Source organism: Eleginops maclovinus, chromosome 18 (genome assembly GCF_036324505.1).
Source record: "Eleginops maclovinus isolate JMC-PN-2008 ecotype Puerto Natales chromosome 18, JC_Emac_rtc_rv5, whole genome shotgun sequence".
In the NCBI taxonomy this organism is placed as follows: domain Eukaryota; kingdom Metazoa; phylum Chordata; class Actinopteri; order Perciformes; family Eleginopidae; genus Eleginops; species Eleginops maclovinus.
The window spans coordinates 17,570,967-17,596,320 of NC_086366.1; the positions used below are offsets into that span (position 1 = coordinate 17,570,967).

The window sequence follows — 25,354 nt, forward strand, 5'->3', positions numbered from 1 at the left end:
CAGGCTACACAATCAAGAGCTAATGCTGTAACCCGTTAAGTAACCCACACTGTACATACATAAACCTGCACTGTTTGTACAAATGACTTTGATCTGCACTCACATCAGCACACTTATGTTAATATATTTAACAATCCAAATGTGTTGTTAAATGTTCGTTCAAATGATCAAAGTTGTACCGTGATATCTTGTTTTGAATTTTTGTATTTTTACTTTTGTCAATAATGTGTGAATCTGTACCGTGCTGATTTTTACTCACTCTATTCAACTCCTGCATTTCCCTACGGGGATAAATAAAGTTCCATCGTATCTTATTGTTGTTGAGCACATTCTCTAGATATTAAAGTGTGCATGTTTTTGGACTTACTAAGTCTATATAAAAAAAGAAGAAAACATATTTTAAGCACCTAACTTGGAATTGTCAGTTCCCCTGTAAAGTCTTTCTATCAAAGACAAACATAATTTAAGGCAATTTCATTTTTCAAAAATATTTTATTTGATATTGATCCAGGTACAAGGAAATAAAAGAACATGGATTTATCTTACAGGACATGGGAATGAGACTGTAAAAGTTTATTTTCTTGATCCACTCTCTTCTTGGACATGCAAGTGAATACAGAAGGTGGTTTACAGAACAAAAAAAGCAGAATGTACTGTACGGTAGAAATGGCTTTGAATCGGAGTGTCACCTCACTCCATAATGTACAGACAGACTTCAACCAACAACTTTCTCTTTTTAAGTCACTTTTTAATCCTCTTTTATAGCAAAAAGGCAACACACAGATAGGCTACAAAGAATCAACAATACTGAGAAAATGAACACAAGAGAGGGAAAGTGAAAGTACTTTCATCCTTCCAAAAAGACATTTTCTCTATTGTCTTGACAAGCAAATTGTGAGCGTTTTTGCTCCTTGTGTTCAAAAGGGTTTTAAGTTGCCTTAGTTTTGACATGAGAGGAGCAGTGTGGTGAACATGCAGGACGAAGAGTGACTCAGCAACTACTGACAAGGCATTTCACTGTGCCGTGAGCACAGTGTGCCATCATCTCTTTATGGCCTCTCTGCTCGGCTCGGAAAGCAAACTTTACAAGGAACAAAAAACACATTTTATATTCCACCAATCTTTATGCATATTTCACAATATACTTTTATTATCATTTTAATAAATACAAAACAACACTGTGATTTAAAAGAAAACAATGAGTATTAAAGAGACACTAAAATGCATTAGACATTAGAAATATCAATCTTAATTTGGTATGTTCTTTAACTGACATCTTGTCTTAAGTTGGATGAACCAGCACATTATACTCAGAATCAAAATCCACAGCAGAAAATAAAAAGAGGGGACGACAGAATCGGACATGAGAGGGATATTTTTGTAAATGAAAATGGAATGGTATAATCAAGTGGAGATGCGTATGGATATATACACATATATACACATACATAAACACCACCAGAATGTAAAATAACCTGAGATACTCTTTGCACCTCATTTCCAGAACACTGGCCACTGGGTGGATGATATAAAATGACAATGGCATGACGACAACAGTACAACAGCATCTGACGGCCTTTAGTTTCCACCCCCCTTTTATCAACATTAGCAGTACAAAAAAGACAAAAACAAACAGTCATTGAACCACAAAAATCCTGAACAGTAATATTGAAAACATGTTTGTAAGCAGCGATTTGGAGTCCCTAAAAGGCATACAAAGAAATAAGCTTTCACTAAAAAGGACAACCAATAATAAACTTGTCTTTAAAAGACACAAAATTGCAATTCAGAGAATGAGAAGTTGAAAGCGGCAGATGATAAGTGGGTGTTTGTGATGGTCAGGCAGATAGAAAACACTGCTCAACACTGTGGCTGTAGATATGGAGGCAGTGGGACCTGCTATTAAAATACAAGGCGTTTCTCCATTATCACTTAGTCGTTTGAATTCAAACATTGAATCAAAGCTACATTGTAAATCATACACACACTTTTTTTTGAAGGCTGTGCTGACCATTGTGTATTGGTAGCTGAGGCACCAACCTTTAGAGCGACAACTGCTTTAATAGAGGACCTAATTTTAACAGCACTTATCTTGACGATACTGAACGAATAATGATTTAAAAAAACATAAAACAGTAAGTGCTCTGAAAAGCAAACATTGTTAAAATGATGGAACTAAAGACATACAATTCAAAACATAAAAGATGTAAACAAATGATGTTGCTCCGCTCATATTTTATGCAGGTTTGGGAGTATCATTGCTACTAATCCCAAGTGTGATCTCTGCTTACATATTAAGGCTATAGAAGAATCATACATCTGCCTCTAAGTGCAATGACTAAAGTACAGCATGTGGACTGATTCCACTGACTCTGTTTTATAGTTAGTGTGCTGTTATACTAAATGAGGAGCGTAAACTCAGTGTAGTTAAACTATTTACGCAGAAAATCATAAAAACACAACTTGAAAAAGACCCATAGTCTGTTTCTGTTGTCCAACGCATCCACCACTACATTTCTGATATTTAACTTATTGTTTTTTCTGGACAGTTAATTGGGAATTCAATAATTAGCAAGGTCAGCAACAGCAATACAGTATCCTCTGTGCACAGGTCTCCCAGCCTTATATCTGCCCTTCAGACCCTCGGGAACCTTGTGTGTCTGCTGCCCCATTACTCTCAACTATAGAAATGGGTGCCTTATTTGTTGCTGTCAGTGAGCAAAGCCGTACTCTTTAATATCTCTCTGTACATTAGTATATAATTTCTTTTCTTTACTTTACAGTACAGGAACTCCTCTTCACCTTCCGGTCCTTCCGGTTCTTCATGTCAGCAGGAGCTATGTTTTTTGTGCTTATCACCAAAAATTGCAGTGCAAAAACAATAATTATAATAATGATAATAATTAAAAGGTAACTATTAACAAACAATGGATTATAAAACAATTATTTTATGGCACAGCAGCCACTCAATTCACATATAATACAAATAACCAGACAAAACCAACTGTTCCTGTATATGGAAATCAAAAGCTCAAACTGAATTAGGCTTGCATAGCAATGCAACAACATGGTAAAGGATATATTTACAGGAAACGATATTCCCTTTCTCCCAAGGACAGTTACCAGAAAATGTGTTCTTGTATAGATGGTTTCTTTTTTTTTTACTTGCTTTTTTCTAACAAAACAAAAATTACAGTAAGGTAGGAGGTGGAAAATATTTTCTTGAGGACGAAAACATAGTGAGATGTACAGTATGTCTGTGTCTATACATCGCATTTACAGTTCTGTGACACCGCCCTCTGCGGCACTCCTCTCTGAGGGCACACAAATAATGGCAAAGTTCGTAGCCCCGACAACCAGGGCGTCATGCTCTCCAGTACAGAACGGCTTCTCTCCAGTTCAACTCCAAGGCAGATCACTCTGTGGGAGGTACGGGGAATAAAACAACAATGTGTCAGTATTGAGAAATGGCAGGTTTATTTAAAACAATAGTACAAAGCTTTTTAATAAAAAATCTGAAATGACTTAATAACTAGATTACTATGGAACATAACTCACACTCATAGCTATCATAATAGTGATCAACAGAGCAGGAAGTCAAAACATAGACCTACAAAAATTGGACTTCACAATGTGACTTTTCCACAATACATGTAGTGTGGTATACAGTATGTCTGACTATAATATATGGAATAACTTACATAAGTCTCCCGAGTACTGTCCCTGTCCATTGGTCCCCAGGAATTCAGCGTGTTCTGTGGCGGTCCACTGTTGTGGTTGTCGTGGACCCTCGGCTTTGCGTGGCCCTGTGGAGCCCTTAGAGGATGCTGTGCCGGAGGAGCTGTGGCCACCGGGGGAGGGAAAGGAGGGTTTGTTGTATGGCAGGCACCCATCCTCTGAAAACAGAGGGGAGGAAAGTAATACTAAAAGTTTAAAAAGTTGACACGTGACTTTCTATTGTTGCAGTGAAACACATCCAACATCTGATGCATGGAGACAAAGAACCATTTGCACCCCCCCCCCCACCACCCCCCACTGACATCTGCAGAGTGGCGCTGCCAACAGGCTATGCCAGGCCGTGCCACAGACAGGACTCTCAGCCTCACACATGGCCTTACAGCTACTAGCCTTATGAGGGGGTAAATACAATAACAGAGGGACCACTGGATGCTGCGAGACCCCCTGCTGCAGGGCACCATAACATTGACCCTCAGCAGTCTCCGTCGTTGCGTGAAATCTCATCAAACTGCTCCCCACTACTCGGCTAATGACTGTAATAGAGCCTGCCCCGACCTCAGTGGATTCTACTGTGAATCAGTCAGCACTCTGACACATATGGGAATCCACCTAAAGATGCTGATTGCGGCACCTGTCTTTGTCTCACAGTCTCAGATTAACTGTCTGAGAAAGCCCTGGCACAAAGAGAGAAGGGCGCACAGCATGGAGAGCTCTAATGGTCGTGCATGCGCACACACACACACACACACACACACACACACACACACACACACACACACACACACACACACACACACACACACACACACACACACACACACACACACACACACACACACACACACACACACACACACACACACACACACACACACACACACACACACACAGATGGGGTGTAGAGTGGCTGCTGTTTGTGTGAGAGAAAAAAGCCAAAGCGATTAGAGTGCATTTCAGTTGCTGGGGCCTCCTGCCTTACTTGGAGCGGAGCAGGATGATATTGGCAACAGTTGCAGGGGCATTGGGGAGGCTGAGGGGGGCATTCTGGAAGCCAGAGCAAGTGGCAGACTGTGCAATCTGTTCATAGGAGCCCAGTCTCCACACAGCATGAGGGCTAACTTCAACACAGAACTCAGAGAAATCTAATGATGCAATGATTTATATCAAGCTATTCTCTATCTCTAATGTACATGTGTGTTTTTACTTCGTATTGAATAGTTGGAAGTAAGCACACATGTTTTATGGATATTGCTTTGATGAAAAGTGGGGAGGACTGGTTAAAATTAAACATTATTTAGCTAGCCCTTTATTTTATTTTTTTATATAAATTGGTAAGTTGCTTATGTAAAGGCAAGAGTGCACTATGGGAATACTATGAGAAAGTTTTTATCATAAACCTTTTGTAAAAATAACAGCAAAATGACGAGTGATAAACTGTCCATGCAGCTCTCAGTTAAATATTTGGTACATATTGAATTGTCAGTCCAATTGATTGGCAAGGAATATGTCTGAATACATTTTATGTTCATGAGCGTGAGGCGTGTAACAGCCTTACATTGTTTACACGTACCTGTTTTGTGTCCCCTGCGCCCTTCCTCAGCTCGGTCCATGGAGCCCAGCCTCTCCTGAGCCTGGCGATGATGTTCCAGAGTAGTGCGTGTCTGTCTGTCAATGGAGCTCTTCATTTCCTCCAGCCCAGACATAGGCGGGCGCTCCAGAGATGAAGCCTTCTGTTCTGTGGGCGGTGCCATGCTGGTCACACTGCGGGCCCCCTGGATACGACCCTGCCCCTGACTGGGAGGAGGCTCAGGGGGAGGAGGTAGGTCTATGAAAAGTGAAAAAGTTAAGCAATGAAGACTCTTATCATGTCCAGACACATACAATATTATGTTTACATATCTTGTAGTTTCTAAAACAACGGAAGTTTTAGGGAACTTTGTACATAAACTATTTAATTTGTTTTCAGTCGCTGCCTCACCGTCTGCACCAGCATCTCTGCGGTGGGGTGCTGTCCCCTGGCTTCGGGGTTTGCGTGTTGGCCTGGTGGCCCTCTGGTGGCCCAGGCTGTGTGTGCCGACTGTGCTGCCATCTGTTGAGAACGGACTGCTGGGCCGGGGCCTGTGGGACAAGCCTTTACCTGCAAGAGGGATACAGGAACACAAGCCAGCTGGTTAATAGAGACATTAAGGAGACAACGCCTAGACTGTGGTGCTGACATCAAGAAAGGTTATCAATCAAGAATCAAAAACATCAGGAAAGAAAGGTGTTCATTAGAGGGGAAAGTAATCTGGTAGAAGCCTGTAAAAATCCCCCATTATTACTCTATTACAACCAAGAAAGCCAAAGTGCACAGTGTGCTTAGCCAGACGAGTCTCAGAGGAACTGAGTTAAATTTGAGGATAGCAAGATATCCGCAGACAGCCATTAACAACAGGCGCCATGCACAGCACAGTGTCCACAAGCAGCAGAGAGGAAATCCATCATTATGGGGGAAAATGTCAGCCAATGGATGACAGGAGGAGGAATCAGAACAGAAAGGAATAATTAATCTGCCACTGGGAGAAGCTCCAGTCCAGCAGTGTGTAGCTGGACACACCAACCTCTCTTGCTGAGGCTAGTGCCCTCCAGGTGGTAGCCAGCCTTGTCTGCAGCGGCCACCAGGGCCTGCGCAAAGCTGCAGTGGGTAAAGATGGAGCCATCGGACGAACTGCCGTAACTGGACCTATGGCTGGAGAAATTACGGTCATCCTCCGAGGCTGAGCCCCACCCATTCACCATGGACCCTGTTGAACACCACAGGTTTTAACAAGTGCGGGTGTGTGAGTGTTAGACTGCGTGTGAAGTCCTTTTTTTGTTCAATTAAAAACAATTCAAACACAGCTTGTTCATTCTTTTCAGCTCAGTGGCCATAACCTTTATGGACATTTGATCTGATATTTTGAACACCTGTGCTGTGATTTGGCTCTCAGATTGATGTCTGATTGAGTGATCTTGTAAAAAAAGAGGTAAAATTACCTCCTTCACTTTAATGATTTCATATTTGCTGCAGGGCATTTCTGCTCTTGCAGGTGAGTGCTTTTATATAGTCATTCTGTTCTGGCATGTCGTCTTTCCTCGACTACACACATGCAGAAGACTTATTGCTGCCTTACACACACACACACACACACACACACACACACACACACACACACACACACACACACACACACACACACACACACACACACACACACACACACACACACACACACACACACACACACACACACACACACACACACACACACACACACACACACACACACAACCAGAATGTACAGAGTGAAACAGCAGGACTGACATCAACTTGTTTTGTGCTTCCATTGATATAGAACAATGAGCGCACCTGTGCGGAGCAGAGGTAGCTACAAAACTGCCTCAGGTGACACAGACGGAGGCACATCTCCTAGAACAGTGAATCAAACACCTGGTGGTAAGCACACATGTTTTTCTTTATCCCTGTGAAAAATGCACCACCATAACTATCTAAAATGTACTTTCATTCTGAGAAAAATAATTGTTTACACAAAATCAAGACAATTTAATTATAGCTTCTACCATTTTTGATTAATTTGCTCTTTATATATTAAATCATCTAAGATGATTCAAAGATGGAAGGTAAGATCAATATTTTATTCAACAAACATTGGAAGCGCTTGCATAAAGAAGATGTGTACATATTGTTATGTAATCTGTGCTACTGTAAGTATTTCTTCAGGCTTTGTTTCTTTTTACATAAAAAGCTAGTCCAGCACTATGTATAAAAGTATCAGCCTGCCAATAAAAAAAAGCGACTTTGGCAAGCAAAAACACAGAACAGTCGGCTAATGTGACAGCTTTCAGTGGGACTGGTTTGGCAGACTTTGCTCAAGTGGCACAAACCCAAATGCTTTGCTCACACACTATCTCTCCCTCACACCGTCCACAAGAGTGATGTGATTGAACAGACTGGTGTAACAGAGAACAGGGGAGGTGTTAAGCTAAGGATGGAGGGGGAGCAAAGGGGACAAAAAGTTAGCAGCATGATTTATTAAAAGGTCATTATGAATCAAAGGGTGGCGTAATCATGGCCAGTGTGGCTGGCACAGTTCAGAGATTCAAATGAACACAACCCTCACATAAATACTGTATATTAAGTGCAGTATTAAACATGTGGTCTCACAGATTACAGTTTATAATTGTTAGGGTTTTTATGCTCAAAGGGTTTTCTAACTTCCCCATCTCTGAGTTTATGTACCTAACACCCTATGACCGAAAGAGGTTGTTACTCCTCTTACTGTCCAGCAGTGGCTCAGTCAGTATGGGCTTGGACTGGGAATCGTAGGGTTGCTGGTTCAAGTCCCCAAAAAGACATGAAATATGGAAAGAGGTCCCAGTTCACCTCCTAGGCCCTGCTGTGGTGCCCTTGAGCAAGGCACCGGACACCTCCAATCCCCCCTCCCCACTGCTCCCCGTACTAGGATGGGTTAAGTGCAGAAGACCAATTTCACTGTGTGTGCTCTGCTGTGTGCATGTATGTGACAAATAAAGAGGGTTTCATCCTCCGATTCTACTCAGTCACTGGTTGTGAAGGAATTGCAGATTCAACAGCTAAAGTTGCAACAGATTTTCTCTCCTATTGCAGTGAAAATGTGTTAAGATTAAAGGAAACTTTTATAAGATATAAGCTTGCATAAGGTAGAGAAGCCCTTACACAACCCATTTTTACAGTGCCAACTCAAATCCAAAGTCACTATTTCGAGCCCTTTATCTTACCTAGCCATTTTCTTTGAAATTATTTTCTAAGAGTTTTTCTCTAAGAAAGACAGACAGCAATTCCACTGGGTCCAATCCTCCCACAAAGAATAGAGCAGATATTGAAGTATAGGCAGAGCCAGTTGAAGCACTGAAGCTTCCAACTCCTCCGGCTCAGCGAAGGAACACTGCCTCAGCAAATCACATCACAGAATGACTTTTCAGTTGCAGCTGCCACTTTCTGCTGCTGAACCTCTGGAGCACTTCCATTCTCAGAAATAGCAGTCCAATCAAACTGTGATCATTGTCAGATAATTTGATAAAAATTCAATCAACTTTCTCTTATGCCATAGAATAGAGTTTTTTCAGACACACCAGACAAAGATTTGCACTACGTGTCTGTCATTTTATCGTGTGTTAAACCAGAGCAATAGGCCGCCAATGCACTCTAAAAACCACAGGCTGCTACACCCCGTGCTCCCCGCTCTGTTAGAGAAAGGCCAGTAAACGCTGGGATGGTTGGGGGGCAGTAAAACCCAGCCCAGGTCCCTCTTAACAGTAAAACTGATTTACACTGACGGAAACCCTAATCTGCATGTCGTTAAGCAGGAAAATCATTCCCCCTGACGACAAGGCGTCTCTACCTGCCGTCAGGAGACGTGACCCTGCTCCTCACAAACCTGGCAAGGCTTTATGGGAAAGTAATCGCTCAGAACAGTAGGCGTAACAGCCTCACAGCTACCACATCTCAGCTTTATACGACATATAACGCCTACACACAAGTCAGGTGATACCTATGCGTTTTACTTGATCTCTTTTGCTGGAACAACATTTAGCTCCGCTGCATGACCCACCACAACATCAGGATTTGCATTTATCTGGCCAAAAAGGTGTTGTTCTATCTCAGAGAATAGAATAACACTTTGGAAAGCCTGTGCAAGCAATCTGCTGGAGAAAAATGGCCCCAGAGGAGATGGCAGGCTCTCTTTTCTGAGGCATCTGTGAAACGTTTGATTTACTGGCCTTTGGTTTAACATTATTAAAACAGACCTATTTCCATATAATTAAAGCAGTGACATATCTATCAAGCAAGGCTCGACAGGAATCTTCCTCATCCCCTCCCCTATTTGTATAGCTTCAAAATGGTGGCCACAATAAATCTCAGCAATTTCCCCTTTCCTCCCGCTATAGCCCTGGAGCTGTGACCGTGTCTGTGTTGTAAACCGATGGGGTGCGAGGCAGACTTGCCGAGAGATAAGAAGAAATAGTGCTGTCTTTAGAGTAATACAGTGCGGGAGAGATGCAGTAGATTAGGGCCCAGTAGCTGCTTTATATTCCTTTAAATACATCAGCAGCAGCATGTGTCAGCGTAACCAAAACCACTGTTCCATCATCCTGTGGAAAACTACTCTTTAGGGCTGCCACTGACAGGGTAGACCAACAAGCAGCGGTGTCAACCCTCTTACCGTCACACATAGTATGTATTCTGCTATCGCTGTTTCTTTCCAATTATGGATTATATTTTTTTGGTATTCACAGACATTATTGCGAAACAGATTAAATATATAGTGCCACGTAGTATCCCAGCCTGACCTGATAATGCATGAAAGCCAGAGAGCCACACATTATTTCAGAAAATCCCAATCCCAGTTTTACCCACTATTTTACAAATAGATAGTGGGGCCTGGTCAGTATACGAGCAACAGTCCAGCACACAGTTCTGCCGCCGCAATGTCATGCCCTTCATATGTCGCCACGACAGACGGCTGTTAAAGTTTCAGTGAGTTGTAAAAATGGAAATGGTGCCTCTAGCCTGCAAAAGAATATGCCGCACGTGAAATGTATTTCAAATCTCAGAGTGAAGATATGGGAAGCGCTGGCTCCTGTGCTGTGTGCGAATTAAATCACACTTACCCGCTCCTGCTCGCCTTGCCTCTCCCTCCTCTTAATTTCCCTCTCACTATCCTGTTTAAAATTCATGGACTTTCTTATCTCTTTTTTTGGAAATGATAATTATAATTCCCCGGAGTCTGCCAAAAGTGCTTAAAAAACTTGATTGAGGGACTCAGTAAGCATGTTCACATTAACAATTTTCCCACAGCAGACTGCTGAAGAACATGTCATGAAGAACTATCCATTTACAGACGGACAAGATGTTACAATGGGTATTCAATGTTTTCCCAAACACAGTAATTATAGCAACATAGTAAATGTGTTTTGAGAACAAAATACAAATATCATTTCATTGTACAGATGAAAACAATTAAATAGTGAATATAAAAAACAGTACATTAACATATACAGGTATGTACGTCAACAAAGGAGCGCCCAAGTAGCCACAGTTCAGACTCCACCTTACCTGTTAAAGAGCTGTCCAGGTTGTCCATGCTAGACCCTGGTGTGTGCTCAATGCCGCGGGGATGCCTGGCTCCATAGCCTTCATCCTCCTCCTCTTCCTCCTCGTCGTCATCCTCATCAGGTAAGTCAGTCTCCAGGTCAGAAACCATTGTGCTCGACACGTAGCCCACTGGAGGAGCTGGGGCCTGGGGGGGGAGAGATCCCACTTGCATGTGCCTGGGAAGAGAAAGAAAGAGTATATTACTCTACTGTAACCCACATGCAGTAAAAAGGAATGTGGAAGAATGATGAATACAGAGAGACTAAAAGGATTCAAGTCATTTTATGCAACAGGATGGGGAAATACTAAGACTGTAGGTGGAAGTGCAGAGATCATTTTAGTGATTCCTTTTTCATATGTGAAGTGCTGAATACATTTCGACAATCCCACTAATTTTAGGTTGCTGCTTGCATGCTAACACAATGAGCCGCTAATTGCTGCTGTGAATGGTACAAAGGCATGCTCTCCAGGCCTGCCGACACATGGCTGTCACCTCAGTGGCAACCCGCTCCGCTGAAAGCCGCGCTTGTTTGAGGAGCACAATGTATTTGACGCGGTTTGCAGTGGGAATTGGTTGTAATTACTGGCCCTCTGGTGTTGTCAGGGATGCTCTCTAACCAACATAGTCATTACTGGGTAACATGACATCTCCTTCCTGACAAGGCTTTCCTGTCACCCCCACCCACTTCACTGTTATGAATGAATGCCAGTCTCTCATTCTCCCCGCGTTGCCGACAGAATGAGGCATAGCCTTCATCTGACTTGCATGAGCACAACAACAATGGAATGTGCTGCATGGGTGTGGGGGGTGTAAACAACCATGGGTAAGAAATTGTGTCTCAGAGTGAGCGAAATACAGTAGTCGCCTAAGTGCTAGCATTGGCCCATTAAAACGAAGTGATTAATGGGTTTATGTCCACTGCACACACAGTTGACATGAAGAATGCAGCCGGACTGAATAGATTCTTGAAGCAATGCATACACAACAGAACGTACAGTAAGCATTTCAAAACGATAACAATGCATAAATTATCAACTAGGAAAATATATCTTCCAAGATTTATAGATGGATACATGTAAATTAGATAAAGGCAAGTGGACTGCTGAAGACTATATGTTCAACATGATGGGATTTATTGTTCTCATTTATCTGCTATGATTAATATTTTGTTGGAAATAGTTGTCCCACCTAAAATGTCTTAAATGTACTTCATCTCCTGATTGAGAAATTCCGCATCATGCTAGGTTGACTTGAAATAGAAATATCAAGAGGGATAGCAGCTTAATCCCAGAGATTTGTATAGTTTAGTAATGCAGTGTTTACCATGTCTGTTTGGCCATGTCCATTTGGTATGCTCTGGTCAGTTCATCCAAATGTGCCTGGAGCATGGGCTGCATCTCGTCCCGAGGAGAAGGGGTGAGGGTGGCTGTAGACTGCTGTCCAAAGGACACAGCAGCCGGTGAAGATGCAACCCCTCGGATGGGCGGGGTGGGAACCCTCTCTTCCTCCTCCTCCAGCTCATCCTCCATGCCCTGGTGGAGATAGGTCTGCACAGGCATAGGCGGGCCCCAGCCATCGCTCTCATACCTGAGGAAAGAAAAGCAGATATAAAAAAAGTACTCGGTGTGGAATTGTATATATCTACTCCTTACAATTAGGGAGAAACATCTGAGGATGTTTAGCATTGTAGCAGAAAAATAAATACAATTCATTCAACAATGTTTACATTATTTTTCTCTGTTAAACAACCTATTGATAATTGTTTCATCTCTAATCATCTACAACATCATTATTGAAGAATATAACTCAACACAACAAAAAAACCTAAATACATCACACAAATTAAACCAAGGCCATTTATTAAAAATCTCAGCTTGAGAAAGGAAATTGGAAAATGTGTGGACACAAACCTACACAAAGGTATGTGATAATGTCAATGTTAATAGAAAGGAATAGCAGCCTCATATACGCATATCTGAATGCACATCACTATCTAACAGAGCTTTGTGACCTTGTCTAACTTTTGAAATCATTTGTTATACAACAGCCATGATGGAATTATGGAGGCAGTCAGGCTTTACTTTCTCGTAGCTGTGGTTATGCTGAAATAATAGCAGTCATAAAGAAAATGTTCATTAAAGAAATTTGTCAGTGCACACGCCATAGGACATAACTGTTTTAATCTGCAGCCATTAAGAGCAGCCAGAGATTTACAGTTCACAGGAGTCTTCATTTGCCAGAAAGCCTATTAAAGAAGATGACTTTCTCAGATTGGAGGTGAGAGTAAGAGGACATGGCACCAATTGGACCAAAGACAGACACACACTTAAATAAGCCTAGGTTACGTTGTTCCAACAGCATAGTATGTCTGAGCCTCTGTTTGATTCATCATGATGCGTCATGTAATGTTGAAGTAATGTGATTCAAATAATGACATGATTATTATTGCATCAAACATCTTTAAGAAATCTGGTAGCTTTTTACATTTAATTCAAACTAAGAGGTGGATAAAGCTGTGCTGGAAAAGCTGCCTCCCTCTGTGTTTTGCTGTTCCCTTTATGAAACAATGCAATTATAATTGTTTCCCACTATGGAATTCAGAAAATAGATTAATCTCAAACCATCTGTGTGTATACACGCTAGTAGCAGCAGGAGACTGCTCAAACATTGTTGTTTTTCTCCTTGATTTATTTTCCAGTCATGAAGTCTTCAGATTGAAGACAGGATCAGCAGATAGTTTGATCTGCAGCCATCTGTATATGAGTTTTTGTGTTAGAGCCTGTGTAAGTGAGAATGTGTGTATCTGGCTGCCTGTGGAGAAAATACCCACATTGATCCTTCATTTCTTCTCCAGATGTACAGTAGTACAGTAATTAGCTGCAGAAAAACAGAGCTGAACCCTCTTATTGTACACCACAATGTGTGGTGTAGCTTACATTGGCAAGCACTGTCTTTTTTCTTTTCCAGCAAACAGCACACTATTTTCTCTATTACTGATGTAGTCAGAGGAGAATACGTACAAAATAGTATAAGACAAGCTGCATAGCAAGTGCATACAAGTATTGGATGTTGATGGGGCTTAAACCTGAAATTCTATTGCATAATATTCTAAGCACTTACTAAAATGTACCTTTATAATACTCTAAATATAAGATGTTTGAATAAAACTGAATAAAGCTATGTAACAATGTATGGCCTGTTTGACAAAAGAAGTTAGTTTAGTAAAAAATAAAGGGTTTTAAGAAGAAACATGTACAGCAGAATTGCATTTGAGGATATTTCATGATTATTCGCGGACCTAAAAATAAGATTAAACTCCGCTTTAAATGTGTTAGAGATAGATACACAGATTAACAAACATCTTAAATATTTAGTTGTATTGTGTGAGTGTGTGTGTGTGTGTGTGTGTGCTCCTTAATTTTAGCCTTTTATGTGTCCTGTCTACTCTTCCATGTTTCTGGGTTCAATATCTCATCAAAAGGTAAAACCAAATCAGCACAACCTGGTACGTTTTATCCTGTGCTAAATACGGTTTGTATCAGAATAATGTATTTGTGTGTGTTTGGAGGTGTGGTAGACATACCCTCCTCCTTCATGAAGCGCATTGGGATAATGGTCCATTTCAGTGCCAGGGAGTGGGTGAATAGGGGGAGGGGGGAGGGGAACATTGGCCCAGTTGGATCCATTGGCTTTAGTTGGTTTCGAACCACCCTTGGTCTTCTTCTTCTTGCCTCCCTTTCCACCTACAAAAGGACATAATGCATTATAGAGACACAGTCATTGAAAATTAGATTGCAAAAGAAAATCAATTAAAAACTAATAAACAAGGGGGATAGCATGGGAAATTACAGTAGCTGCTTTTGTCATGTAACAAATGTGTACGCAGAAGAAACTCAATTTAGTCCAAACATGCTACTTAGATTACAGATCGATTTGGACTTCAACATATCCTCAGAAAATCGTCCACGATTTTAAAAACAAGATTTCAATGGGTCCCTGCCTGTCAGTGCTTACATACAAAAGCTCAAGGTTGCTGGATGAAAAGCTTCCATTGATTAAGTGGCTGAAAAGCCTCAAATCTCCATAGAAACAGGAAAGAACGGCAGTAAACTAGGTTGAGACAGACCTTTGTGCTCCACCCATCCCTCAGTGTCCCCTTTCACACTAGGCTTTGGGTTCCACAATGAAATATCTCACTTCACAGCATCATCATAATGAATGGCTTGTGTAGTGTCAGTGTGTCCCTAATGGAATTCACTGAGAGTCTATTACTACTTTCATTTCTTTTATTACACCGGAGAGCCGCTAACCTCATCCATTTCAACTCATATCCCTCCAACCCCAGATTCTCCTCTGTCCCATCCATCTTTATAAATCTGCCAGCCAGGTCAATACTGGGTTTTATACGATTTGGTCACAGTGGAAGAAACCTATATTTCTTTAAAATGCATTTGACTTCAAGCACAAATCAGTTTTTAAGTTGATAAATATATACACCATACACATATGCCTGAAGACTCAGAGATGATAATGGAAAATAAACTGTAATATAATATTTCCATGCAATTTACAAGTGAAATCCTTTTTGGTCGGATGTTTCTAAACATTTGAGAGCTGTATTTGTCCTACTGGCAATTTAAGAATAAAAAAATATTAAGAAGAGAAACCTGTTTTTGGATGGCTGCTACATTTTTACCAGCTCTTATTCTTTACTCACTGGTGGAAACAGTGGAAATATTTTATTACAACTTCTACACAGACAAGAGCTCTCTTCTCTCAATTGTTAACTGTTCTTACTGTTAACTATTCAGACTTCTACAGACCTGTGGTACTGGGTGTCATGTCCACTTCACTTGAGAAATGGTGATACTCCCATATTAGAGCCATGATCACTATTGTCATTATCAATTCATTATTATAGTGTACCAACAAATTGGAGCATTTTTGTGTAAAAAAAACCCAATATTATTTCTCTCATGACTCTTTTTTTAAATAGCAGAGCAGTAGAGAAAAAGACTACACAGTATGTGCAAATCCATTTGTGGGAGTACCAGTAAACACTTAACATCTCAACCCTGGAAATGCCACACACTGACGACACCAGCCACAGAATAGTGAAAGCCGTCTTTGGAAACTCTGTTGAACACATTTGTATCTGTCAACTGTTGGTTATCCTCCCTCTGCCAAAGGCCTGTAATCACTTTTCCGAGTGCCACAAAAAAGCTGCCCATACTGCATCTTGTGCATTGTAAAATCATGCACTCTAATGCAATCTAATAAACGGACTTGAGACAGGCATGGTTAAAAGTAGATAACTGTCATCAAAAGAAACTTACAGAGGCAATGAGGTACTTTTCTATTGATTCTCATTGAAGCCAGATGGCAAAGGAACTAAAAAACTCTGCCCAATATGTTTTCAAGTCCAGAACATTCAGATCATGTTACTATTATGAGTATTATACTAGGAGGAATACAAAAGCACTTGATGTTGATGCTACAAATTCTAGGGCAGGGGAGGAAATATCCGGGATGAAGAGATAGACGCTGTGTCAAAATCAGATTAATACAGAATAGAAGTAATAAAAGAAACAAATGTAAGCCCAAGGCAAGCAGCAACAGCGTATAGTCTGAAAGTAATTGGGTTTCCTAATCGTACCTCTGGGCGACGCTTGACTTTTACCAATAAATGGTGAGCTGACGTGATTGTTCAATCATCCTTAGTCCTTCCACACAAGACCAGTCATCAATATTGTAAATGAGCCTCTTCTAGGGAAAGATGGTCTGGCACTGAAATTACAACAGCTCACCCCAAATATGAAAAATACAGAGAGAGAGGCTGTGGCTAGGAGCTATACAGGAGTTACACAAGATCCCATCTCCTCTGACAAAACTGGGCCTCTCTTCAAAGGGGAACTTAAACTAAATATAGATTCAGCGTCGGGTATTTATACCCAAGATTTGGGCGCTTCCAGCCTGAAACTGCAGGGCTGCATGGCCTTGAGCTTGCTCTGTTTTTATTGGGTGTGTCAATGCTGAGGAAGAAAGCCACAGAACAGCGACGCGAGAAAGACTATATAGCCATATATATCTTGTGAATGGGAGAATCATTTCTAAAAAGGTCATCAAGATAATTGAAAGTCATGTTTTATCTTTTCTTAAACTCAGTTTAGAACAACAACATTATACATAATGAGGTGAGATGCAACATATAAGGAGAGTGCAGGAGCATGACAGGTCACACACAACATTGGACTTGACATACTAAAGGAATCATAGACAGCCTGAGTGTGAGGGTAGTGTGGAGTCTTCAGGGTCTCAATCTGCGGCAGGAAACACAGAAAACACCAGCTACCTCTTCTTCGCTACACTAAGAAAGGTTTTAATGAGCAGCTTCATGTCCCCAGTGGAGATCCATGCTGCCATGAAAGCTGCTCTATTTCTGTTCCTTTTCATCGTGCTCTCCTCCCTCAGACCTGACATTCATTATTCCTTCCATCTCCTCAGAGGCAGAGCAAGGCACTGTAACTTCAACTCCCCCCCCCCCCCCCCTTCAAATGCTGAGTTTACTTAGGAGGAATCAAACCTGAGCTTGTGCTGATTTAAATTTCCATCACACTTGCGATACATAGCACACAGTGCACAACATATACTGTAAGTCATATATACACAGAAACTAATTTAAGTTGCTTAGCTCCTGTTTGATATAGCAATGTTCCTAATAAATATCACATCTTTACAAAATTATTTCACTAGTTATCGCATCATTGATATAGGTGCCCACTGATTATGTTTGTGTTTTATCCTACTCCCAATCTTTATGCTAAACTAAGCTAACAGTGTGCTGGCTAGTGGGCAGAGGCAAGACTGGAATAAATCTTCTTATCTAATTTCTGCAAAAAAATGAATGAGCGTATTCCCCACAATGTCGACCAATTATTTCAAAGCATTTCGTCCGTACTATTATACTGTGCAGGGATCTTTCTTGTTAATTGTGTTTCTTTTCATCCCATGAAATTATAATAGAGCATGTGCTAATCCCAGTCAGAGCCGTCAGTACCAAGCATGTCTATGGGAAGGTCTGTAAAGCATGGCCACTTCACATCCTTCTCTGCAGCCCACTGTGTGCCGGAGCATTGAATTACAGACCAGTTAAGGCAGTGGCTTGTAACTGGATAAAAGAGGAGAGTGTAGAGGAGGCAGGCAGAGGGCTGCCTTGGTGTCCTATAAATGACATTGTAATTCTGTGAACATGGGTTTTAGTGTAGTCAGCCACCATTAGTGGAAGAGGGAAAAAGGGAGGTATTTTTTGCCACTTTACCTAGCCAAGCATCTCTAATGGTGTGTGTGTGTGTGTGTGTGTGTGTGTGTGTGTGTGTGTGTGTGTGTGTGTGTGTGTGTGTGTGTGTGTGTGTGTGTGTGTGTGTGTGTGTGTGTGTGTGTGTGTGTAGTCCACTCTGTCGGAAAGACTCCCTCTACCTCTATCCCCATCTGCGCACTCACATAGAGACAAAGCCTTTACAAGGACCGGCGCTGATGGAAGTAACCCTGCATTATCACTTGCAGCTATATTCTTTCAGGAGATCATAGTACTATTTTCTCTCTGACTTAAACGCCCTGTTTTCTTTATGCTGCAATAAACTGTTGACTCCTACCCAATATCACAACATGGCTTTATACACTTGTAGCTATTCTACAGAACCCCATATGGATAAAAACACTTATAAAATACATTTATCCATCCAGCATCAATCATTCACTTGTATGATCTGTAAGCAGTGGGAGCTGAGTGTGCCATGTGTCTCTGGTGAGGGAGAGGGACTGTGCTTACAATATTTTTCTTAGATGTCAGGTTAGTTCATGCAAATAGCAGATCAATAAAGCAATGAAGACACCAGTCAATCATTAAGTCAAGCGGCAGAGCCCAACAGAGTGACCCAGTTTCCTTTTTGAAATGCTCCGCTGTGTAAACCAACCTGAGAGACTGCCGCTTCGCTCTGAGCTGTTGTGAGAGCTGGTGGTGCTGAAATCTTGTGATTGGTTGTGTGGGATTCTATTAGACAATCCTTCGGCCAATCGGTAGTCAGGAATGAAAAGGAGGGCTACAGTGGGGGTTAAAGGGCAAAAATTACAGTGGCATCAGGTGATTGGTAGTTAGCACAAGCACATGCAAACATGCAGTTAGAGCATTTAGGCAAGCAGGACATATTCAGGATTGAAACATTCAACAGGGTGCACATGTTCAACCTTTCACTCACTTTCTGATTTGTGTGCAACCGACTGTGCATTGGCTGGACACATTTGGATTTGTTGACGATTTTAAAAACATAGCGCTAATCTTTGAATGCATTTTCAGTTGGAAAAATGAGTCAATAGTGAAGTTCTTAATTCAATATTCGCCCCCCTTCAGAGAGATTTAATCATACTTAATCATATGTGATCATACTTCTTAAAATAATGACAAGGAGAATTAAGGCATAGTTATTACATATTCATTGCATTAAAGGGACTACCTAAACCATATAATTAATCTGTTTTAGACAGGAAGAAAATGTGATCATACATATGTATTAGAATACAGCCGAGGAATACTCATTACACCTAAAGTATGAAACTCCACTCCAGCATCAAATCCACGGTAATTCATTTGGATTATTTTCTTAAACATTAGTCAAGCTAAAATGGACTGGCAATTACTATGAAACTGAAGGAGGAGTGGTACTATCATGAAAACACAACAAGAAAACGGATGGATGACTTAACTGAACTACTCCATGAGATAATTATTCAACCTTGGAAAGTAACCAAGATGATAGCTGATGGGGAAAATTAATTTTTTTTTAAAGACAACCTCCCTCAAGCCACTGTTGGTTTAGAACGGTTTCAGAGACTTTTGATGGATACGATTAAACTCGAATTGGTTGTCTTGTTCAAATGTGTGGCTTTAACCTTCTAAATCATTTAGTTTTTGATGTAATAGAATAAGAACCATCTCTAGGTAACAACCTCCCCGAAATGGCTGTGAACACACAATTCCCTCAGTGTAGCTTACTGTTGTTGCAGGAGTTCTTGTCAGGTAGGGCGTACCCCAGGTTGGCCATCTCCTGTTTGGCCTGGAGAGAGGCCTTCCACTGGGCCTCGGGCAGGTCCACCGCCAGCTCGTGGATGCTGCTGGAGTGGAGAATCTGGGTGGTGGCATAGGGAGTGGCCTGGGATGTTTGGCCAGGGCTGTTGTAGTTGGCTTTGGTGGTGAAGTCTATGCTGCTGTAGATGGCTCCATCAGAGAGCATGGTGCCAGTCTTATCTCCTTGCCCAGTAGGAAGATCTGAAGAAGAGGAAGAGTGTGGGGTGGGGGAAGGGTTATGTGATAGATGTCGTCTAAAAAAGATTTTAAGCCCAGCTGTAACCCTGGAGTAATTCCATAAATATTTATTTGCTGATAAGAAGAGGGTTATCACTGTACATCTAGTGACATGGGATTCAAGTGCACCTGGTCCTGGTGTGTTATGGAATACAAGTTTGATTACAGTCTGGTTCTTTGTGCTTGTATGTCAGCTCACATGATACAAACAGAATGTAACAGGACTAAAAAATCCCAGTTGGGTGTGGATATTTCAATTGCTTCCTTTCTCTGTTCATAAACACAGGGGATTATGCTGCGGCTCTGCATGTGTGTGTGATGACAGAGGAAGGGAGGGAGGGAGAGAGAGCTATGGAGAGCAGACTCTCCTCATGGCGTATGGTTTGCATGCCCAGTGAAGGGGAGATGATGTAGAGCCATGGCGGAAGTGTCCGCATCTGCGCCAGTCAAGCTGCGCCTGTCCTTCACGACTGGCTGCTCAAGACCATCCTTTCAAACACCCGCCCACACCCTGCTCCTCTGCCGTCTCTCCCCGCACATTCCCTCGCTCTGAGGTATGGGCTATGATACCAGGCTGGACTATTTGCCATTACTCAGCCTGGTGACAGAGGAGGCCTGCTGTTAATGCTCTAGTTGTCCTCTGATGTGATATATAAATATATACCCAGGCTCACGTGTGATATGCATATGTATACATCTTGGATACATGATGAAGAACAGGAACTCAGGTAGATCAAAAAGGAAGGCAGGCCATCATCTTTCATCTCCTGAAGTATTTTTATCAGAGCACCTGAGGAAGCATTGGGGCACTTACCTCCACGGCCAAAGTTACTCAGGTCATTGGGTCCCCCGGAACTGCTGTTGACAGGCAGGCTGGTGGCAGGCCAAGAGTCCGCTAACCAGGGGTAACCTGGGTCACTGGCATTCAGCAATCCTGGCCGGCTAGGCAGAAACAAAGGGTAAAACACTAGATTAAAATTAAACTGTGAAATAACAATAATATGAAAGCTTTTAGTACAAATACATCCCGCATTTTTTATTGTGCATGGTTTATTTCTGCATTATGTTACAGGATTCCAAAATTAAACAACAAAAACATGACAGCAATCAGCAGCGAGGCAATGTGCAGACAAAAAAAAATCAAATATATATTTAAATGTTATTCTCTGCACAAGAATGTGTGTTTGTGTGAGATAAGCTTGCCATAAGCCTCTGAAGCTAATGAAACACTTCTGTGATAGGAAGAAATACTGTACGGATACATTTCGTCTCTGACAAAGTTGGAATTCCTTCAGGCAAACACAGCCCTTTATCTCTCTGTTTCTCCTGCTGTGTCTTTGTGACATTCCCTGAGTTATCAACGCAAAAGCCCACTGTGGAGACACTAATGCATGCATTTGCTCTCAGCACACATGTGCACGCTGACACACACACACACACACACACACATGTACATTTCCTTATTCATTAATATCTTGTACATTCTGCTGTGTTTTCCCATTAACCCCTTGTGGTGATGTCCAGACAGTCTAAATCTTATTTGATGAGACGTCAAAAGCCGTCCCTATTCCCACCATGGTGCCCCGACCCACTTGTGGGATGCCTGCATATGGGAGAGGGCAGTGCCATTGAACAGGTGTTGTGTCCCTCCTGAGGGGGTGAGAACCATAAAAAGCAGCCATTAAGACTTTAACCTGTCATGGGTGACTGCTGAGAGGCCATTAGGACCACTTTACTGTACAATCACGTCTGAGGCTCGTTACCATGGATAACACAGATGGAGTTAAATGAAAATGAGACATTAGGTTAAATGTCTTTGTCTATGTGTCAATCCATTAAAATCATAACCAATTTTCTATCCATTGACATTATTAAATTGCAACAGAAATGTAACAATGTATGATTACATTTTAGATTTTAAGCAGCCAAATACTCTCAACAAAGATATTAAAGGTCTTTTGTTGTCTCTTTTATTCATTTCCCCCTGAGAAATCACAAAATAGTCACACTAGCAGTGCATGTGTTGAAGCTGATGGCATTGCCTCCACAGAAACACAGCACGCCCCGCTGTCAGTGCCCGGCAGTGCCGTATGTAGCAGTCCACAGATACACATGAGCACTCTGAGCTGCAGAGCACAGTAGTTAGCAGCCTGGCTGGCTGATGGGGCTTTTTGTCTCAGCTCCGATGCGGTGACGTCTAGGCTCATGGGGACTGAGGCAGAGTCAAGCCCTGAGGACAAGAGCAGGTAATGGGCGCGCTGCAGTCAGTTTTTCCCTCAGCCACAGGTTCTAATGAGAAGAAGGGGGAGTCCAAATGAACTGCAGCCCTGGCAAGCCTTCGCTGTGGTTCCTGAATGCCAAAACAGGCCCTCGGGGGAGACAAGTCATTCAAATTGATGGCTGTGCATCAGACACATGCACTTTTATAGGGTAATACATCTCTCCCTGTCCTTCTACCTCTGTTTTTTGCTTCCACGTTTCCCCACTGCCATTACTCTCTCTCGCCTTAACATCTTTCCCTAACATTATTTCCCCCTTACACATCCAGCTCCTCTTTCTTCTCTCCTCCACATCTTCAAAACTTCAACATCTGTCACACCAAAAATTCCAAACAGCTGGAAACAAAGGGACATGCAAAAATGCAACACAAATAAAAACCTTCTAAGGTAGAAGACCATGTCTTTGTCTTGTCCCCTTTAACCTACCCCCAAACCACAGAAAGATATCTGTTTAGGATATAAAGAATAAGACTGAATACTACTGAGTGTATTTATATTTATATAGTGTGTGTGTGTGTGTGTGTGTGTGTGTGTGTGTGTGTGTGTGTGTGTGTGTGTGTGTGTGTGTGTGTGTGTGTGTGTGTGTGTGTGTGTGCACACGGGTGTGTGTAATGGGGAGTGGATGGGGATGTTTGCTGTGTCATACATCTAATGAAAAGTCAACACCTAACTTTTAATCTCTGCCCAACCCAAGATGGATGGCAACCTTGGCAGATAAAATTTGATTTAAAGCGCTTCCTCTTCCTATTAGACATTCCAGTTACTTGCGATGGGTTGGAAACCATAAATACTGCCGTGGATGCCTGACACTGAGCTTCCCATAAATAAGCCAAGTGAGAGATATTAATTCCAAAGCAACTTCATAAATCAGGTGTTTATGGTCATACGGACTAGTGAATGGAATGTGGATTAAAAGTCTAGACATTAGCTAACACTTAGCCCGATGAGAAACACTGATTACTTTCTAGATTAACTCTCAGAGATCATGCTGTTACTTAGCATTCAGATCCTGATATGTCAAGGAATCTCCATAGCAACAGTGTTAGTAAAACCTGTTTGCTGTGATGTTCAGCCCATTTCCCCTGCCTATAAGAGGGACTCTGCTTTGCTAAAACATTGATTAGTGCCCTGATAGGAAGTTATTACTACCTCTCATTAGCATTTCCATATTGGCATGGGGATAAGGAATGAGCATTTATCGGCTTTATCAATTTCAATTGAGCAGCCAAAGTCAAACAGTCCAGGCCTACCAATCTGCAGCCTATTCATCTTCCATGAATCATTTATTTTGTGATCGATTAAGTGTAATTGTTCAGTCAGGGCAATTTGGCAAGAGCCAATGAGAAACTGAAACCAGACGCGGCTTCATTTGCTATTGTCTAATTAATGCAATAAACATCTCATGTAACAAATGAACACATTTCCCTCTGATACTCCACTGCTACACATTCTCACTCTCAGGGCAGATGGGCAACCCGCAACATCTGGGATTTGATGGCACTGGAGTGACTAACGGATCAGAGGCTTGTGTTATAGTTCCAGACTGCACGTTATTCCAGTGCTGTGAAACTTTGGCAGTCGCTGTGACTGACTAAAGATATGACAAATACAGAGCACCACAAATACAGACATTTCAAATTCTATTCAACGGAATGAGAATCAGAACCACTTAAGTGGAAAATTGAAGGAAAAACACTGCAGAAGAAAGTAGATGAGAAAAAGCATGGCAAGTGGCGTGGCTAATTGATTGAGAGCATGCTGGCAGCTCACAGAAAAATATAGGCAAAGTTATACACACACAGTAGGAGAAAAGCATATCAATAAAGTTCTGCAATCAGACTGCAGAACACTCCCCAACAGCCAAAACACGTGCAGGGTCAGACTCAGTTGGCAATCTATTCGTGAGTGTTTGAGATCTGGCGGCTTTACCTAGTCAGGTGTGATAAGCAGTAGATAGACAGAAGCCTGGAAATCTCAAGGGAGTCTCTTGAATACTCACAAAAGCTCAGTAACTGGTGTCATTGAGATGTGCCCTATTCTCTGTAGCCCTTTCACTAACACACGGTGAAACGGAGCAGGCTGTAAGGGGGTGCAAGCGAGGTACCTCCACACACCTCTCCCCTGGGTAATTATTTTTACATTATTACATGTGCTCAGATCCCAGCCGCCTACACAAGGTGACAGGCAAATTTATCACTCCAGAGGGCTTCTGGGTTGCCGGTAGCCAGCAGCAGAAGATAAATGACAAAATAAAAGCACACTCTGCTTAAATTGTTTCTGTTAATTCTGTTGAAGAGATTTATGAGTTCATCTATCGATGCATGAAAGGGAGATGTGGTTGAAATGTATATTTGCACGCAGGTTTGCATGGCAGGCATACAAACAGGTATTGGTTATCTATCAATGATCAGTCATTTATCAGAGTAAAATCAAACGCAGTATGCTTTGGACTAAACGCATGACCCGTGAGGAATTGTTGTGTTGAGAGCTGTAGGGCTTAAAACAGAAATAATTAAATAATAATGGAATTTCTTTTATATATTGCACTCAAATACTGATTGTGGTGGTGACACTCACCTTCCATTGCTCATCAGACCACCATCGACTCTCTGGAATGTCACTAAAACCAGAGAAGAAAGAAGAAAATAGGGAAAAAAACAAAGCCATACATTAAGTATTTCTAGTATAATACAAAGCAATCAACCAGGATTCATTCCCATGATCAAGATGGGACACACTTTTTTTTTCAGTGTGGTCCAGTTTGCCCTTGTGCTTCAACAGAAATGTATTAATCTGTTCTTTTC

General features: G+C 41.7%; 1 protein-coding gene across 3 annotated transcripts in view; it reads right to left on the reverse strand.

Moving 5' to 3' along the window:
- Positions 1-472: 472 nt before the first annotated feature.
- The window catches only part of robo2 (roundabout, axon guidance receptor, homolog 2 (Drosophila)), a 152,076-nt gene continuing 127,194 nt past the window's right edge, over positions 473-25,354 (reverse strand). The window contains exons 19-30 of one of the 3 annotated variants that reach the window (XM_063907471.1): positions 25,128-25,170; positions 21,086-21,213; positions 19,963-20,235; positions 18,887-19,012; positions 14,497-14,656; positions 12,237-12,500; positions 10,874-11,088; positions 6,339-6,521; positions 5,717-5,875; positions 5,309-5,563; positions 3,702-3,841; positions 473-3,420 (exon numbers count right to left, since the gene is read on the reverse strand). In XM_063907471.1, the coding sequence (XP_063763541.1) occupies positions 3,400-3,420; positions 3,702-3,841; positions 5,309-5,563; positions 5,717-5,875; positions 6,339-6,521; positions 10,874-11,088; positions 12,237-12,500; positions 14,497-14,656; positions 18,887-19,012; positions 19,963-20,235; positions 21,086-21,213; positions 25,128-25,170 (1,967 nt within the window). In that variant the 3' untranslated portion in view covers positions 473-3,399. Of the gene's footprint in view, positions 3,421-3,701; positions 3,897-5,308; positions 5,564-5,716; positions 5,876-6,338; positions 6,522-10,873; positions 11,089-12,236; positions 12,501-14,496; positions 14,657-18,886; positions 19,013-19,962; positions 20,236-21,085; positions 21,214-25,127; positions 25,171-25,354 lie in introns of all 3 variants that reach the window. The other 2 variants (XM_063907470.1, XM_063907472.1) reach the window with 2 other exon arrangements.